General features: G+C 40.7%; 1 protein-coding gene across 2 annotated transcripts in view; it reads left to right on the top strand.

The window, feature by feature from the left end:
* Positions 1-18,569, top strand: part of VLDLR (very low density lipoprotein receptor) — a 39,043-nt gene that overhangs the window by 14,854 nt on the left and 5,620 nt on the right. For both annotated transcript variants that reach the window (XM_012454580.3, XM_012454581.3), the window contains exons 3-15: positions 3,224-3,346; positions 4,747-4,869; positions 6,538-6,909; positions 7,006-7,128; positions 7,215-7,337; positions 8,117-8,236; positions 8,340-8,465; positions 8,957-9,128; positions 9,689-9,907; positions 10,664-10,782; positions 11,373-11,512; positions 11,834-11,975; positions 13,495-13,641. In XM_012454580.3, the coding sequence (XP_012310003.1) occupies positions 3,224-3,346; positions 4,747-4,869; positions 6,538-6,909; positions 7,006-7,128; positions 7,215-7,337; positions 8,117-8,236; positions 8,340-8,465; positions 8,957-9,128; positions 9,689-9,907; positions 10,664-10,782; positions 11,373-11,512; positions 11,834-11,975; positions 13,495-13,641 (2,049 nt within the window). The remainder of the gene's footprint in view (positions 1-3,223; positions 3,347-4,746; positions 4,870-6,537; positions 6,910-7,005; positions 7,129-7,214; positions 7,338-8,116; positions 8,237-8,339; positions 8,466-8,956; positions 9,129-9,688; positions 9,908-10,663; positions 10,783-11,372; positions 11,513-11,833; positions 11,976-13,494; positions 13,642-18,569) is intronic.

The following is an 18,569-nucleotide window of genomic DNA, read 5'->3' as shown; positions in this document are numbered from 1 at the left end:
GTCATCTATTTTCCTGTTGTAAGTAGCAGTTTTTCCCTCTATTCTAAACTATATATTTGGCAAAACCAAATATATAGTTTTTCTTAAAAAGTAATTATTCTCTTTATGTTGCAAAAGTCATCTTTTACCATCTGATTTGGTAGGAACTAATCTGAGTCAACTTGGGATTTCTCTAAAATAGTCTTGTATAAATGCTATTAGCCACATGGTAGGAGAGTTTGGGACAGAAAAGCAGGTAGATGTATATCTAATCAAGAGCATTTGAGGTGGGAAAATTATATTCTTTGCCAAAATTTGTCTCTGTCTTCCATGTGTGACAATAGAGAAAGAAATTGGGAACATTACAATCAGGGAAGCTCTGAATGTTTACTTCGTTCCTCTGTGGAAGTGGAAAGCTATGGAATTATTAAAACTTCCAAAGCTACCTCCTATTTGTGGTCTAATCTCTTAATATGGAACTTGGTTACAATATTTAGCAGGGTTCTTTATTTCCAGTATGTCAATGGGCATAGTCAACTTAACCTTAGATTCTATAAGCCATGTGCTTCTGCTGATCCCAATAATTCATTCTTTTATAGTGTTAGGCTGAGCTAATTAATCAGCAATTTAAGTACTCTAAATATGTAGCTGTTAATTCTGTTCCTCTGTAGCACATCTAAATTTCTATTGAAGGCCCAATTCAAATATCCTTTCTTTACCCTCCCAGTCTATGCTCCAAATGAAGAAAGATAACCCTACAGCAATTTGTCTGTCTCTGTTTATCTTTTGCTCAAACCCTGTGGTGTACAGCCAATCTTTCACATCCTCATTAATTTTCTAAGACTTAAAATCATGGGATCTCTCTATAGCCATTCCGCTACTCTCTCTCTTGCAACTTCCAAAGAATATCACAGGTTGAATTATAGCAACTAACCCTGCAGACCCTCTGACGTCTTCCTCCATGCTCAGAATATAGGCCTTGAATAGCACTTAATTCATTAACACTAGCGCTTGAGTATTTCAGTGATTTTAGAGACAGGCATGAATCTAAAAGCTAGCATGGCCAGTCTTGTTTCCTTGGCTATGTAATTCAGGGAGATAATCCTTTTTAGATAATCATAATTTGTCAACCCGTGTTCTAGAAATGAACTGTAATCACTATCTCTCCCCTTGACAGTATCTTACACTGAACCAGAGTGATGCAAGGGCAAACTCTAAGCTTTGAGAGTTCTACCTAGTTTAAACCAGTGACTTGGGAAACAGTCTCTTTCAAGTGTTCAGCAAATTGTGAATTTTTCACTTATTTACCTTCACAGAATATCTGTCATAGAGGAATGTTTTAAAATAGAAATTTGGGTCGAAAGTATAAGCATATAGGCAAGAAAGAATATAATCTACGAAAGATAAGCTTAGGGTATCCTGTGTTAGCTACTTTATATCAGGATTCATCCTCCTCTGTGATTCCTTCATGGGTAGAGTGACCAAGCTGCCTAGTTTGCTTAGGACAGCAGTGGTTTATGCTAATCTTATGGATATAAATAACAATGTCCCCTTTCTGCTGTCATGGTTCCAATTTGGACAACAAACTCATGGTAACCCTAAGTATAGGGGAAAGACCTGCCCCAGGAAGAATTAGCAGCAGAATCAGTTCCTTTCCTTATGCCATTTTAACACTAGCAGTCAGTTATGGATATTAGCACTGACAGCTTCAGTGACTTTTAGCTGATTGATGTTAGCCTACCCCTTGGCGAGAAAGACTAAAATCTTCTCTCCCTTGAATTCTAAATACGACATCTCTTGTTACACTGATTGAGTTTTCTTCCCTTTCTACCTGATGAGCTCCTTTGCCCCTGTAGACCAGTATGGGTGATAATATTTAGTACTGCGGTTTGGCCTTCATTCTCCACACTAAACGCATGTGTTGTTAAGGGATGCCCCTTGAACAGTGTCTTATTCAGCTCAGACTGCACTCACAAAAATACCATAGATGGGTATGGGTACCTAAAACAACAGAAATTTATTTCTCATAGTTGTGGAGGCTGAGAAGTCCAAGATCAAGGTGCTAGCAGATCTGCTATCTGGTGAGGGCTGTCTTTTTTGTTTGCAGATGACTATCTTCTCACTGTCTTCACATAGTAGATAACAGAGAGAGAAAGCAAGTGCTCTGGTTTCTTTATTTTATTTTATTTTATTTTTTTTATTTTTATTTATTTTTTTTATTGCATTTTAGGTTTTGGGGTACATGTGAAAAACATGCAAGGTTGTTGCATAGGTGCATACGTGGCAGTGTGATTTACTGCCTTCCTCCCCTTCACCTATATGTGGTATTGCTCCCCATGCTATCTCTCCCCAACTCCCCACCCCATGCTGTCTCCCCCACTCCCCCCCAACAGACCCCAGTGTATAGTGCTCCCCTCCCTGTGTCCATGTGTTCCCATTGTTCAATACCCGTCTATGAGTGAGAACATGCAGTGTTTGATTTTGTGTTCTTGTGTCAGTTTGCTGAGAATGATGGTTTCCAGGTTTGTCCATGTCCCTACAAAGGACACGAACTCATCGTTTTTGATGGCTGCGTAATATTCCATGGTGTATATGTGCCACATTTTTCCTGTCCAGTCTATCATTGATGGGCATTTGGGTTGGTTCCAGGTCTTTGCTATTGTAAACTGTCTGGTTTCTTTTTATAAGGGTGCTAATCCCTTTCGTGAGGGCTCTACCCTCATGACTTCATTACCTCCCAGAGGCCCCACCTCCTAATAACATCATACAGGAGGTTAGGATTTCAACACATGAATTTTGGGGGGAAACAAATATTCTGTCCCCAGCAAACAGTTCTACTATGATCCAGTCAGAAGATGGAATGTTTAGCTGTTAAACATATGAAGTATTTGAATAAATGACTTGGAAGAAATGCATGTAGAGAATGAAAGTGTTACTTAATCTCCGCATTATAAAACAGGCAGGAAGTTAAATGTAAGGTATCTCTGGGTTGTAAGATAATGGGCAACCTCTGTCTGACCTTGACTTCAGTTTTCTCCAAATATCTCAAGTGAGCATCTTCCTCCTCTGAAAAATAATAACTAATAATTTTTCTGACGGTCCCCCTGAATATTGGCAGTTGAGTGCCCATTGACTCAGCTATTTTTTAGAGGAAAACATGCCAAAATGTAGTATGAGCCCTCATGTGAAGCTAGGGCTGTGGGTAAGTGACTTCAACTTTAACCTTTCAAATAAACTTTTGTAGTAAAGAAGACATGTGCTGAATCTGACTTTGTGTGCAACAATGGCCAGTGCGTTCCCAGCCGATGGAAGTGTGATGGAGATCCCGACTGTGAAGATGGTTCAGATGAAACCCCAGAACAGTGCCGTGAGTGTAGCTTGCTTTGGCCTTGAACTTTCCCAAGTTGTTCGGTGTCTCACATTTCTAAGTATGGCTTAATCTACTACTTGGTATTCATTTTTCTTTGCCTGCCTTAAAGTTTAGGTCAACTGACTCCAAGGTCAGTCAAATCATTATCAGTTTATCAGCCTCCTTAAAAGAATATTCTCCCTGATCCAACAAGACTGACGTTCTCTTGGGTAGCTTCGCTATTGAATACTTAAAACTGAAGTCAGCAGATTCAATCAAGAACTCCTTGACTAGGTGCATAGATTTCAAATGTTTGATTATAATGACTCTGAGCAGATGGTACTCTGGTCCTGGAAGCTAAGTCAAGAAGTGAGGGTTCCCCATGGGTCAAGCATAAGCTTTTAGAAGCACAGATTCTCATATTATTAAAAAGCTATTACTGAAGAGGTAAGGTAGCTAGTAATTGGGTGATATAATGACTTCTGACACAAATTTAACCTGAAGTTACTAAAGTGGAGATCTTACATCTTGTTCTTAAATAAGAGAAACTTCATAGGTTTGCAAATGTATATCTGTGTCCTTAGGAAAAAGTCGATGAGACCATAAAGAATGATGGTTTGGGGTCGTATAAATTGAGGTCACATGAATGTCAAGGCGAAAAAAGTCTTAGAGTTCATTTTAAGTCAGTAGAGGCCTGTACTGGTAGAAGCGCTAAAAAAGAAGGACTAAGATGAACAAAATTTAGGTCTGAAATGTGATTATGAAAGAAAAGCAAATAGGAAGATAAGGTTGTTACTTTCAATTTTCTAGATAAGAAGTGAGGAGAGTAATATTGGTTAAGGCAAGTGAGTTAAAAACCTGTGAGCTAAAGACAGGTTGTACAAAGATTCAGCCCCAAGTTTTAGTGGAGAATGACCTGGTCAAGGCAATCATTAGGGCATATTTCTACTTTGCAAGATGTCAATGTAAAGGAGGTTGCGAAGGAGGCCTATAAAGGAATCTAGGCAATAGAAGATTTCTTAGTGTTTGAACATCTGACCTTTCATGCAGTTGAGATTAGGTGACAATATCTGGGTGTGCCCACTTGATATCCAACAGATAAGTAGTGGTCTAGGAGCAGGCCAGCCAATAAACTTCACCATGCCAAGTAAAACAGAAGCCAGAACTGAGCATGCCATGGGACCTTGAAGGAGTGACAAGGTCAAGGCTGTCAGGTACGCTGCCAAGTTGCGTAGGTTGGCATAGCTTCTAAGGAATGGAGCTGGTGAAAGAGCTCCCCAAACTTCAGCCGGTTAGTCAAATTTCACCAGGGTGCCAGGCTACTGAGTCACAGGTATTAGTGCTTCCAGGCAGCACAGAAGCAGCAGCTTTGCATTGATCAGTTTTGAGGCTCTTTTGAGACTGTATATCATCAACAGATATGAGAACATGCCGCATAAATGAAATCAGCTGTGGCGCCCATTCTACTCAGTGTATCCCAGTGTCCTGGAGATGTGATGGTGAAAATGATTGTGACAGTGGAGAAGATGAAGAAAACTGTGGTAAGAAGATCAGTGTTGAGTGACGTAACCCAAAGATCCTTTTCCTCAAGCAAGGGTGGGCAGGGGAAAGTAACCTAAGCATGAAGATGCACTGACATTGACTCACTTTTCAGTGACTTCACTATCTGCTCAATTACTTGTCCTTCGTAACTGCCCTAAAACCCTGAAAGACATTCATGTGGCAATTGACAATTGCTTGGTGTTTCTTTTAGGCAAATAGAAATAAGAAGGTAAGTCATTCAAGGCACTTACATGTAGAAGTAGGTCAGGGAAGCAGCAATTGTGTGGGCTTTTGCCTTTGTTGTGACAGTAATTCATGTGTCTTTTGCACTTTGGCTCAATAAAACTAGAAGATGAGTAGGGTTGGCAAACTCATTCATAGGTCTAAACTTGATTGGATTGTTGGAATAAATTATTTGAGTGTTATACAAGCGTTTATTTGCTCCTGAACTAGATTCTGCCATAACTTTTCCAAAAAAAAAAAAATATGACACAGAAGCATGAATTAACATCTTACCTCAGATACCCAAAGAAAAGTCTACCCAACTGGCAATACCTTTGTCTCCTGTTGCAGTTCCTGTCTCTGAAAGCTAACTCTGTTTCCTATTCTTTCATGTTTCTGATCTTGGAAAATCTTTAATAAAATGCTACATGTTGAAGGTGAGGGCCTGGGAAAATCACTAGGTTGAACAAACAGTGCTTTGAACGTTCTTTCAAGCTACCGCCCTTTTTATAGAGCCTCTGAAATCCACAGATCCCAAGTCTGACAAGCATAGGCCTCCTGATATGGTAGTAGTCAAGGGAGCTCAGGGCATTTACAGTTGAAACACCAGTCTTGTGTACAGAAGTCGCCTTCTGAGGTCAGTACCACTGCACCTAGTCCAGTGAGTTTTAGTGTTCAATCCTAGAATTGAGTTTTCTGTATTGGTAAGCCCTGGTGCTGCCAAGTGTTTCCCTTATAAGTCTAGACTTTGCTTCCCAAGAGAGTCGTGGTCTCTATTCTAATTCCCACCAAATTGTGACTTTGAAACGTTTGGCAGGAATTTAAGTCAAAGTACCAATTGGCTAGTAGGACTAGCTTATCATTATCAACATACCGGGTTGTTAAATGGTGATTCTAGCCCTGGCAATTACTTTTTAAAAATGGAAAGTGTTTAAGATGACTCGTTTTTCCTGATACTTATTTAAAGGACCAAAAAGAGGAACCATGTATGGTGGTATGTGGTTCACCTCTTTTTGGTGACAACATCTTAATGCTTGTTGTGAGTATTACGTTGCATGATATTCTCAACTAGTGATGTGATCTGGCCTGACAAGCAGTATGCTGATTCAAGGACAACTCAATCTCTGCCTTCCAAAATGAAATCCCTTGTTACAGTTTGTTATTACCACTGTCACGTTCACAGTTAATTGTGGTTCTCATCTCAAATTAATTTCCAGTCTTCAACTATTTCTTGGTCCTTTATTTCTTTTCTTCTTATTTGTAGTGTGCCTGCATTTTTTGTACAATGAGACTGTGTTCTTGATTTAAATCCTCCATGTTAGCCTTTAGGTTGGGCTAGTAAGTTAGGATTAATGATTAAAGATCAATGTATTAGATTTTGGGCCAAGAATCTTCAAAGGACCAATCTCGATGCACTTTGAATGGGGCATCCTCTCTCTTAATAGGTAACATAACATGTAGCCCCGATGAGTTCACCTGCTCCAGTGGCCGCTGCATCTCCAGGAACTTTGTATGCAATGGCCAGGATGACTGCAGCGATGGCAGTGACGAGCTGGACTGTGCCCCGCCAACCTGTGGTGCCCATGAGTTCCAGTGCAGCACCTCCTCCTGCATCCCCATCAGCTGGGTGTGCGACGATGATGCAGACTGCTCCGACCAATCTGATGAGTCCCTGGAGCAGTGTGGCCGCCAGCCAGTTATACACACCAAGTGCCCAGCCAGCGAGATCCAGTGCGGCTCTGGCGAGTGCATCCATAAGAAGTGGCGATGTGACGGGGACCCTGACTGCAAGGACGGCAGTGATGAGGTCAACTGTCGTAAGTAGCTTTCTAGCATGGCATATGCAGTTCTCTTCCCTGTATCAACTGGGACAATTTGCTGGCTTCATTCTATGATGTTTCCTCCTTTTGTAGCCTCTCGAACATGCAGACCTGACCAGTTTGAATGTGAGGATGGCAGCTGCATCCATGGTAGCAGGCAGTGTAATGGTATCCGAGACTGCGTTGATGGTTCCGATGAAGTCAACTGCAAAAATGGTAAGGATCTCTTCTTGTTGGTTAAGCAATGGATTGCTCTGACCAGACCCACCCATGGAATCTCTCTTCTTTGTTTCTCTTTGTAGTCAATCAGTGCTTGGGCCCTGGAAAATTCAAGTGCAGAAGTGGAGAATGCATAGATATCAGCAAAGTATGTAACCAGGAGCAGGACTGCAGGGACTGGAGTGATGAGCCCCTGAAAGAATGTCGTAAGTGAAGGGGTTGCCCAAGTACAGAGCCTGGACGTTTGATACAATCTAGCATGGCTAACACTGTGTAGACCCCACATGATGGCTGGTTAAACTTTTTAATGTACTGAAGTTCAACTGTAGACTTCAGAGTGAAACTTTATGACTTAAAAGCCCAGGTAGGACAAACTAGTTTACAGTTTTTGTTTTTTTGTTTTTTCTTTTTTTCTGAGATGGAGTTTTGCTCTTGTTGCCCAGGCTGGAGTACAGTGACACAATCTTGGCTCACTGCAACCTCTGCCTCCCATGTTCAAGCAGTCTCCTGCCTCAGCCTTCCAAGTAGCTGGGACTACAGGTGCCCGTCACCAAGCCCGACTATTTTTTTTATTTTTTATTTTTGTATATTTAGTAGAGATGAGTTTTCACCATGTTGCCCAGGCTGGTCCCGAACTTCTGACCTCAGATGATCCATCTGTCTTGGCCTTCCAGAGTGCTGAGATTATAGGCATGAGCCACCCTTGCCTGGCCCAAACTAGTTTATAGTTTAACCTCCTTAAAGGTATCTGATCAGCAATAGAGAAACTTGACTAAATGCTGCTTGACCAACTGGTAACTTGCTAAGGAGATAGATAATCCACCCTGAAGCACATATCTATAAAATAAATGATTAGTTATTAGTCAAATCATGGGTTTGACTAGGCCAACTAGGTAAGTTATCACAAATACCCTGGTTTTTAAATATGAAAGACAGATATTAATTGCAAATAACTTGTCAAGTGACTGCTGCATTTTTATTCCAGATATAAATGAATGCTTGGTAAATAATGGTGGATGTTCCCATATCTGCAAAGACCTAGTTATAGGCTACGAGTGTGACTGTGCAGCTGGGTTTGAACTGATAGATAGGAAAACCTGTGGAGGTGAGTCTAAGAAGAAAACCTGGACCCTGCGGGCGATTGAAAAAGGCACTATGTACCTAGTAAGGTATAGGAGCAGCAAGACTAACTCTAATTTCCCTCCTAGATATTGATGAATGCCAAAACCCGGGAATCTGCAGTCAAATTTGTATCAACTTAAAAGGCGGTTACAAGTGTGAATGTAGTCGTGGCTATCAAATGGATCTTGCCACTGGCGTGTGCAAGGCAGTAGGTAAATGCACTTGGACTGTTGTGGCTGTTGTACCTTGACGAGTAAGTGCTCTAAAAGGTACACCCAGTGACTACAATAGTCAAACTAAACATGAAAGTGTACTTGAGAACAATGCTGCTAATCTCATAATACAGCAGTATAGGTTAAACAGCAGATCTCTCCCCCAGACGTCTGCTTTAGTCATTCCTTTTGCATATGATACCATGAGTACCTACCAGGTTTGCATACTTACTGTTTCCAAAACTTGAGTGCAACTCCAATAAGTGACTTATTCACCAGCAACCCTGTTGTTGAAGGCTGTAGCACCAGGACTGCCTTCTAAACCATAGGAAGCACTTCCAGGTCCCAGGGGCAGGAACTCCAGAACGGGTACTACTGAGGTATTCCACAGTACCTTTACTTTTTAAGTGCTCCTCTGCTGGGAGGAGGGGGTTTAGAAAGATGCTGCCTTCTTAAAGCAAAACTAAGTAACCCTGACTTCCATCTTGCAGGCAAAGAGCCAAGTCTGATCTTTACTAATCGAAGAGACATCAGGAAGATTGGCTTAGAGAGGAAAGAATATATCCAACTAGTTGAACAACTAAGAAACACTGTGGCTCTCGATGCTGACATTGCCGCTCAGAAACTGTTCTGGGCCGATCTAAGCCAAAAGGCCATCTTCAGGTAACTTTCAGTTCCATTCATGGTGACTTGACAAGTCATTGCCACTTGAGAAGTGATCTGTGGGATAGTTTGAAGGAGTTTCTTTTGTGTCTGGCTCCATCTAGCATCTAATTACCTGTAGACATTAAATCTAACACTAATTATTGAATTTTGTCAGTTCCTAATTAGAAACTAACAATTGTCTATGAAGTAAAAGATGACATCTTTCATATTTTTTATATTTTCTCCCTTTTCTCTACAGTTAATTGAGAACTATTCATTGTTGCTACAAATAGAAATGGTAGTACAGCCTTTTCTTAATGGGAACGATAGCAACTCAGATGATGGATACTGAAACAAATAGCTTCACTTAGAAATTTGTTGTTGTTGTATATAGAATACATACCAGCAACTAGATAATCTACAGCATTATTAATTTAGCATCAGTAAGCGGCATGGTTAAATAATTTGAGTGGTGAGCTATGGTGTTAATTCATTGACCATTTTGTAAGCAGCAAGTCCATTCTCCACGCTCTAATGGTGTCAAACTCTTAAATTTCTTGTGACCTATTCTGTTTCAGTGCCTCAATTGATGACAAGGTTGGTAGACATGTTAAAATGATCGACAATGTCTATAATCCTGCAGCCATTGCTGTTGATTGGGTGTACAAGACCATCTACTGGACTGATGCGGCTTCTAAGACTATTTCAGTAGCTACCCTAGATGGAACCAAGAGGAAGTTCCTGTTTAACTCTGACTTGCGAGAGCCTGCCTCCATAGCTGTGGATCCACTCTCTGGGTTTGTAGTCTATGTTTTCCATCACGTAGCCTTTTGGATGGTATCTGTGTAAATCAGGAGCTTTCTCATACCTGAATTAGTACTAAAATCTCAAGGTTTATCAGCCCTCCACAACAAAGAATTAGAATTAGAATTAGAATTCAGGATATCAGTGGTGGCCCAGTTGAGTGACCCTGGGACAGCCTTATTTATATGACAGGAACTCTCTATCTGACTCTCGTATGACTGACTGCTGGTTGACATTAATGAATTAACATTCCTGATTTGATGTGTACCAAAAGCTGTATCCAAACCCTTTTGCGCACTCACTTTCTATGCAAGTGATTTTTAATTTTTGATTGAATACTTTGCTGGGTTAGAAGAGCAGCTTAGGAAGTTGACTAAGGCTGTAGTCATCACAACTGGCTCCCATGCAGCCTCATAGAACTCAGTCAGCCAGCCCTGCTATGAAATTTAAAGGGTATTCATCTTTCGCTCCTCTGAAAGAACCGACCTTTTAGAAAGGAAACATAACCTTGTGACTTCGGGCTGAAATTTAAATGTCAGACAAACATAGATTATTACAGTTAATAATGAGCTCGTAGATTCTTAATGTTCAATTTTACTTACCTGGAACATAATTTAGACCCTTAAATGTTACTATTTGTCACTAGAGATTCCCTTGAGTTTTCTGTTCCAACTTTAAATTTTTGTTTCGAGCTACAACTTTATTCCTTCTAAACCACTAGGGCTTATTTGTCATTTAATTCTTCACAGCTTTGTTTACTGGTCAGACTGGGGTGAACCAGCTAAAATAGAAAAAGCAGGAATGAATGGATTTGATAGACGTCCGCTGGTGACAGTGGATATCCAGTGGCCTAACGGAATTACACTGGGTATGTATGTTCTTCCTCCTTGACCCCCGACTCAGCCAGCTTCGTAGTGCTTCCACGTATCTCCATGGAGAATTCTGGACTAGCAGATGTGTCTACTGCTTCCGTCTAAATTCTAGCAGGAATTTTCGATGGACTAACTGAACAACACAAGTAAAATGGTGGATTAGCAAATTATGCATTCCATAGTTACTGGCCTATTGTCCAGTTGGGCCTAATATGTGACACAGATTCAATGAATCTTGGGTCTTGGGCACACTCATACCAAGTATTTCCGGCATGAGTGCCTTAGCATTTCCTGAACTGCAAGCTTTTAACAGTTTCCGTCTGGCTTTTGGGAGGAGAAATGCTAGCCTCTTTTAGTATTTGCTGTAATGTAACATTTCTTAAGTCATTTAGTTTGAGAATCTCAGGTACCCTGTCAGTCCCCAAAAATGAATGTGGATACAGATTCTGTATGCTGCTTCAACAAGGTTTGTGGGACCCCTGTTCAGAAAGAACCATGAAAGTAGAATACTAATTCATTAGATACTTTAAATGGAAGGCAAAGCAGTAGTGGCTTGTCATGTAATGACAATTCTTTTCCTACCTAGACCTTATAAAAAGCCGCCTCTATTGGCTTGATTCTAAGTTGCACATGTTATCCAGCGTGGACTTGAATGGCCAAGATCGTAGGATAGTACTAAAGTCTCTGGAGTTCCTAGCTCATCCTCTTGCACTAACAATATTTGAGGTAAGGTGTGTCTCACATTGAAGTGTGTACCTTTGAGCTACTATAGCACTTTGAGGAGAAATAAAAGGCACATGGGGAGGAGGGAAGAGCAGCTGAGCATGGCTTGAGAAACTGCTTTTACTTAAAACCTGGTACAAATTGGACACTAACTCCCAGAAGTAATTCTAACCTAAACTCGATTCTTTTACAGTTTTATATCTAGTGTCCCAGATCAGCATTCAATAACCTTGGTCCATTAAATGGGAAGCAAATGATGATGACCTTAGAAATGGACTTGTGTTAATCCTGGATGTACGTGCTAATTGAGGGGTTCTGTTTCAGGATCGTGTCTACTGGATAGATGGGGAAAATGAAGCAGTGTACGGTGCCAATAAATTCACTGGATCAGAGCTAGCCACTCTAGTCAACAACCTTAATGATGCCCAAGACATTATTGTCTATCATGAACTTGTACAGCCATCAGGTACCGTGGAGAAGCTGTCCTTAATAACCACTTTAAGAGAAGCAGCATGACACAGAACGTGCTGGATGTCAGTTGCTCTTGGCAACTCAGCATTCTTTAAAAGGGAACTTTTGCCCTGCTGTATCCTACTTCAGACATTTCACACATTATCTTTTTATTTCTGCTGTCTTAGAGAAATGGCTCCTCAACTTCAGCTCCTAGCTTCCTCCCAAGCCTCAAGTGTCAGAGCTTTTATTTCTGTTTCATCCGTGTCCTCTTGGCCTTCAGCCCCTCTTGCTAAGACTTTTTCAGTAACCTCCAAAGTAGCTTTTGTGCTACAAACTTTCTCTACTGTTAGTTTGCTAGGATTGTTGCAACAAAGTACCACAAACTGCCTTAAACAACAGAAATTTATTGTCTCAAAGTCCTGGAGGGCAGAAGTCTGGAGGGCAGAAGTCTGAAATCAAGGTGCCAGCGGGGTTGGTGCCTCCCGAGGGCTGTGAGGGAAGGGTCTGCTCTGAGCTGCTTTTCTTGATTTGTCGATGGTGCTCTTCCCCCCGTGTCTCTTCACATCATCTCTCCTCTGTATATGCTTGTGTCCAGAGTTCCTTTTGCTTTTTGAGACTGAGTCTTGTTCTGTCACCCAGGCTGCAGTGCAGTGGCACAGTCTTGGCTCACTGCAACCTCCACCTCCTGTGTTCAAGCAATTCTTGTGCCTCAGCCTCCCGAATAGCTGGGACTACAGGAGTGAGCCACCATGCCCAGCTAATTTTTGTATTTTTGGTAGAGATGGGGTTTCACCATGTTGGCCAGACTGGTCTCGAACTCCTGACCTCAAGTAACCTGCCTACCCCGCATGAGCTGTAATACCAGTTATGTTAAATTACAGCCCACCTTAGTGACCTCATTTTAACTTGATTATCTCTGTAAATATCCTATCTCCAACTAAGGTAACATTCTGAGGTACTAATACTTCAGAATGAATCTTAGGGAGGAACACAATTCAGCTCATAACACCTGTTTTCCCCCGTGACACACCTGATACAGGATTTTGTAGCCTCTCAAACACATCAGGTTATATTGTCTCCTGCTGAAAACACTTGGCTGGTTCTATCTAAATAAAACCTTCAAACCTTTTTAAGGCTGAGTTTCCTTCCACTTTGTTGGAGCAAGTCAAGAGAAGACCAGGGGAACATACCTAGTCTCCTTCCTCTGAGCCTTCATGCTAAGCCTTGGGCCAATAGTGAGAGCCAGTCCTGGTCCCACACCTCCCTTCCCCACCTCCTTTTTTGACACCTATCTCTTAAAGACAGAACTTTTACAGTCTATCTCCAAGAGGTCGCTTTGAATCTGGTGTCCTTAGAGCATTCTGTCTATACCTTTATACTTATTCTTCCTTGATACTGCTCTCATTTGGAGGATTGATAGAGCAGACAAGCTCTTGGGGGCCAGGACTCAGGTCTTCAACATGTAGAACAAAGCTATATATATACCAGGCACTGGAATACCCATTTTAATGATATTTTTTTTTCCTGACTAGGTAAAAATTGGTGTGAAGAAGACATGGAGAATGGAGGATGTGAATACCTGTGCCTGCCAGCACCACAGATTAATGATCACTCTCCAAAATACACCTGTTCCTGTCCCAGTGGGTACAATCTAGAGGAAAATGGCCGAGACTGCCAAAGTAAGGCTTTTTGTGTTTCGACCACAAGTAGAACATACAACAAGCAATATGATTAAGACACAAACTATACCAAGTAGCTTGGATTTTTAAGAATTCTGTTTTAACTAATTCTTTGAATAGATTTGAGAAGATATCTCTATTGTTGTATTCCAGCTTACTATGTCATTTCTTTTGAACGGACTTTAACGCATTTCAACATGAAATGAGTTTATAGGAGACTAAAGTGTCAATATACCTTATATTAATTTGTACCAATTAGTCCCACAACAGCACTGAGCTAGCCAACATGCAGGTAATTAAATGAGGTCTTAACATTTTTCCGCAAAAGAGGGAGCAGACATTATGCTTAAGGAAGGCTGTGCTTCCAGGAGACCTCATTGCCTCAGTGGGTGACGCTACCCTAAAATAACACTTCAACTACAATTTGCATGTAGTCTTCTTTTCTTACCTCTTGATTAAGTGGCAAATTAAACTTGTTTGTGTGATCAAGGAGCTCATGTGATGAGGTTGGTGAGGTTGTTATTAGCTTAATTCATGGTCATGGCAGGGATTAGCTCAGTTTACCAAGAAGTTAGTTGCAAGACAGTCTGGTATACCAGAGGATCTTGAGAACATTTCTTCTAGTTTCCAGGAACATGGGATGTCATTCAGAGGGATAAATATGGTTGTCCATCATTTTGGATTGTCAAATTCCAAACACTGTTCTTCACAGAGTTTCATGTATCTCTTTTTTGCATGAGGACTGCTATTTCAATCAGCTGTACAACTTCGTTCAGCAGTGGTTTGTCTATTTTACCTGGTTTTTTTCCTTTTTTATTATACTTTAAGTTCTGGGGTACATGTGCAGAATGTGCAGGTTACATAGGTTTACATGTACCATGGTGGTGTGCTGCATCTATCACCCTGTCATCTACATTAGGTATTTCTCCTAACGCTATCACTTCCCTAGCCCTCACCCCCCGACAGATCCCAGTGTGTGATGTTCCCCTCCCTGTGTCCATGTGTTCTCATTGTTCAACAGCCAGTTATGTGTGAGAACATACAGTGTTTGTTTTTTTGTTCTTGTGTCAGTTTGCTGAGATTGATGGTTTCCACTTCCCTCCACCCACCCACCCCCCAACCATTGGTTTCCAGTTTTATCCATGTCTCTGCAAAGGACATAAACTCATCTTTTTTATGGCTGCATAGTATTCCATGATGTATAGGTGCCACAGTTTCTTTATCCAGTCTATCATTGATGGGCGTTTGGGTTGGTTCCAAGTCTTTGCTATTGTGAAGAGTGCCACGATAAACATAGGTGTGCATGTGTCTTTATAATAGAATGATTTATAATCCTTTGGGTATATATACCCAGTAATGGAATTGCTGAGTCAAATGGCATTTCTAGTTCTAGATCCTTGAGGAATGGCTACACTGTCTTCCACAATGGCTGAACTAATTTACACCCCGACCAACAATGTAAAAGTGTTCCTATTTCTCCACATCCTCTCCAGCAGCTGTTGTCTCCTGTCTTTTTAATGATTGCCATTCTAACTGGCATGAGATGATATGTCAATGTCGTTTTGATTTGCATTTTTCTAATACCCAGTGAAGATGAGCTTTTTTCCGTATGTTTGTTGCTGCATAATGTCTTCTTTTCAGAAATGTCTGTTCATATCCTTTGCCCACTTTTTGATGGGGTTTTTTTTTCTTGTAAATTTAAGTTTTTTGTAGATTCTGAGTATTAGCCCTTTGTCAGATGAGTAGATTACAAAAATATTTTCCCATTCTGTTGGTTGTTGGTTCACTTTAATGATAGTTTCTTTTGCTGTGTACAAGCTCTTTTGTTTAATTAGATCCCATTTGTCTATTTTGGCTTGTTGCCATTGCTTTTGGTGTTTTAGTCATGAGGTCTTTGCCCATGCCTGTGTCCCTAATGGTATTGCCTAGGGTTTCTTCCAGGGTTTGTATGGTGTCAGGTCTTATGTTTACATCTTTAATCCATCTGGAGTTAAATTTAGTTTAAGGGGTAAGGAAGGGATCCAGTTTCAGCTTTCTTCATGTGGCTAGCCAGTTTTCCCAACACCATTTATTAAATAGGGTATCTTTTCCCCATTGCTTTTTTTTTTTTTTTTTTTAATAATTGAGACAGAGTTTCGCTCTTGTTACCCAGGTTGGAGTGCAATGGCGCGATCTCGGCTCACCGCAACCTCCGCCTCCTGGGTTCAGGCAATTCTCCTGCCTCAGCCTCCTGAGTAGCTGGGATTACAGGCACGCGCCACCGTGCCCAGCTAATTTTTTGTATTTTTAGTAGAGACGGGGTTTCACTGTGTTGACCAGGATGGTCTCGATCTCTTGACCTCGTGATCCACCCACCTCGGCCTCCCGAAGTGCTGGGATTACAGGCGTGAGCCACCGTGCCCGGCCCCATTGCTTGTTTTTATCAGGTTTGTCAAAGATCAGATGGTTGTAGATGTGAGACCTCTGTTCTGTTCCATTGGTCTATATCTCTGTTTTGGTACCAGTTCCATGCTATTTTGATTACTGTAGCCTTGTAGTATAGTTTGAAGTCAGGTAGGTGATGCCTGCAGCTTTGTTGTTTTTGCTTAAGATTGTCGTGGCTATGCAGACTCTTTTTTGGTTCCATATGAAGTTTAAGTGGTTTTTTCCAATTCTGTGAAGAAAGTCAATGGTAGCTTGATGGGGATAGCACTGAATGTATAAACTACTTTGGGCAGTATGGCCATTTTCACGATATTGATTCTTGCCTAGGGTTTTTATTATAATCATGAGCATGGAATATTTTTCCATCTGTTTGTGTCCTGTCTCATTTCCTTGAGCAGTGGTTTGTAGTTCTCCTTAAAGAAGTCCTTCACATCCCTTGTTGTGAATAAGGATGTGAATACAGTTGTTTTCACAACTGTATTCCTAGGTATTTTGCTCTCTTTGTAGCAGTTGTGAATGGGAGTCCACTCATGATTTGGTTCTCTGTCTGTTATTGGTGTATAGGAATGCTTGTGATTTCTGCACATTGATTTTGTATCCCGAGACTTTGCTGAAGTTGCTTATCAGCTTAAGGAGATGGGGGCTGACATGATGGAGTCTTCTAAATATAAAATCATGTCATCTGCAATTAGAGACAATTTGACTTCCTCTTCTCCTAATTGAATATCCTTTATTTTTCTTGCCTGATTGCCCTGGCCAGAACTTCCAATATTGTTTTGAATAGGAGTGGAGAGAGAAGACACCCTTGTGTTGCGCCAGTTTTCAAAGGGAATGCTTCCAAGTTTTGCCTACTCAGTATGATATTGGCTATGAGTTTGACATAACTAGCTCTTATTATTTTGACATATGTTCCATTGAGAGTTTTTAGCATGAAGGGCTGTTGAATTTTGTCAAAGGCCTTCTCTGCATCTATTCAGAAAATCATGTGGTTTTTGTCTTTGGTTCTGTTTATGTGATGGATTGAGTTTATTTGCATATGTTGAACCAGCCTTGCATTGCAGGGATGAAGCTGACTTGATTGTGATGGATAAGATTTTCGATGTGCTGTTGGATTCGATTTGCCAGGATTTTGTTGAGGATTTTTGCATCAATGTTCTTCATTGATATTGGCCTGAAATTTTCTTTGGTGGTTGTGTGTACCAGGTTTTGGTATCAGGATGATGTTGATCTCATAAAATGAGTTAGGGAGGATTCCTTGTTTTACTATTGTTTGGAATAGTTTCAGAAGGAATGGTACCAGCCCCTCTTTGTACCTCTGGTAGAATTCGGCTGTGAACCCATCTGGTCCTTGACTTTTTTTGGTTGGTAGGCTATTAATTGCTGCCTCAACTTCAGACCTTGTTAGCGGTCTAATGACTTCTTCCTGGTGTACTCTTGGGAGGGTGTAAGTGTCCAGGAATTTATCCATTTCTTCTAGATTTTCTGGTTTATTTGCATAGAGTATTTATAGTGTTCTCTGATGGTAGTTTGTATTTCTGTGGGATCAGTGGTGATATCCCCTTTATCACTTTTTATTGCATCTGTTTGATTCTTCTCTCTTTTCTTCTTTATTAGTCTGCCTAGTGGTATATCTATCTATTTTGTTGATCTTTTCAAAAAACCAGCTCCTGGATTTATTGATTTTTTTGAAGCGTTTTTGGTGTCCCTCCTTCAGCTCTGATCTTAGTTACTTAATGTCTTCTGCTAGCCTTTGAATTTGTTTGCTCTTGCTCCTCTGCTTTTTTAATCGTGATGTTAGGGTGTCGATTTTAGATCTTTCCTGCTTTCTCTTATAGGCATTTAGTGCTATAAATTTCCCTCTTCACACTGCTTTAAATCGTCCCAGAGATTCTGGTACATTGTGTCTTCATTTTCACTGGTTTCATAGAACATCTTTATTTCTGCCTTCATTTCATTATTTATCCAGTAGTCATTCAGGAGCAGGTTGTTCAGTTTTCACGTATTTGTGCGGTTTTCTAATTTGATTGAACTGTGGTCTGAGAGACTGTTATGATTTCTGTTCTTTTGCACTTGCTGAGGAGTGTTTTACTTCCAATTATGTGGTCAATTTTAGAATGTGATGTGGTACTGAGAAGAATGTATATTCTGTGGATTTGAGGTGGAGATTTCTGCAGATGTCTATTAGGTCTGCTTAGTCCAGAGCTCAGTTCAGTCCTGAACATTCTTGTTAATTTTCTGTCTCAGCCTAATACTGGCAGTGGGGTGTTAAAGTCTCCCATTAATACTGTGTGGGAATCTAAGTCTCTTTTTAGGTCTCTAAGAACTTGCTTTATTTATCTGGGTCTTCCTGTATTGGGAGTGTATATATTTAGGATACTTAGCTCTTCTTGTTGCATTGATCCTTTTACCATTATATCATGCCCTTCTTTGTCTCTTTTGATCTTTGTTGCTTTAAAGTCTGTTTTAGCAGAGACTAGGATCGTGACCCCTGCTTTTTTTTGCTC

The sequence above is a fragment of the Aotus nancymaae genome, unplaced genomic scaffold (assembly GCF_030222135.1).
Source record: "Aotus nancymaae isolate 86718 unplaced genomic scaffold, 86718_ANA_hifiasm-v0.15.2.pri h1tg000041l, whole genome shotgun sequence".
NCBI classification, from domain to species: domain Eukaryota; kingdom Metazoa; phylum Chordata; class Mammalia; order Primates; family Aotidae; genus Aotus; species Aotus nancymaae.
The sequence above is the reverse complement of the archived record's forward strand: the minus strand, read 5'-3'. Positions and strand labels throughout refer to the sequence as shown.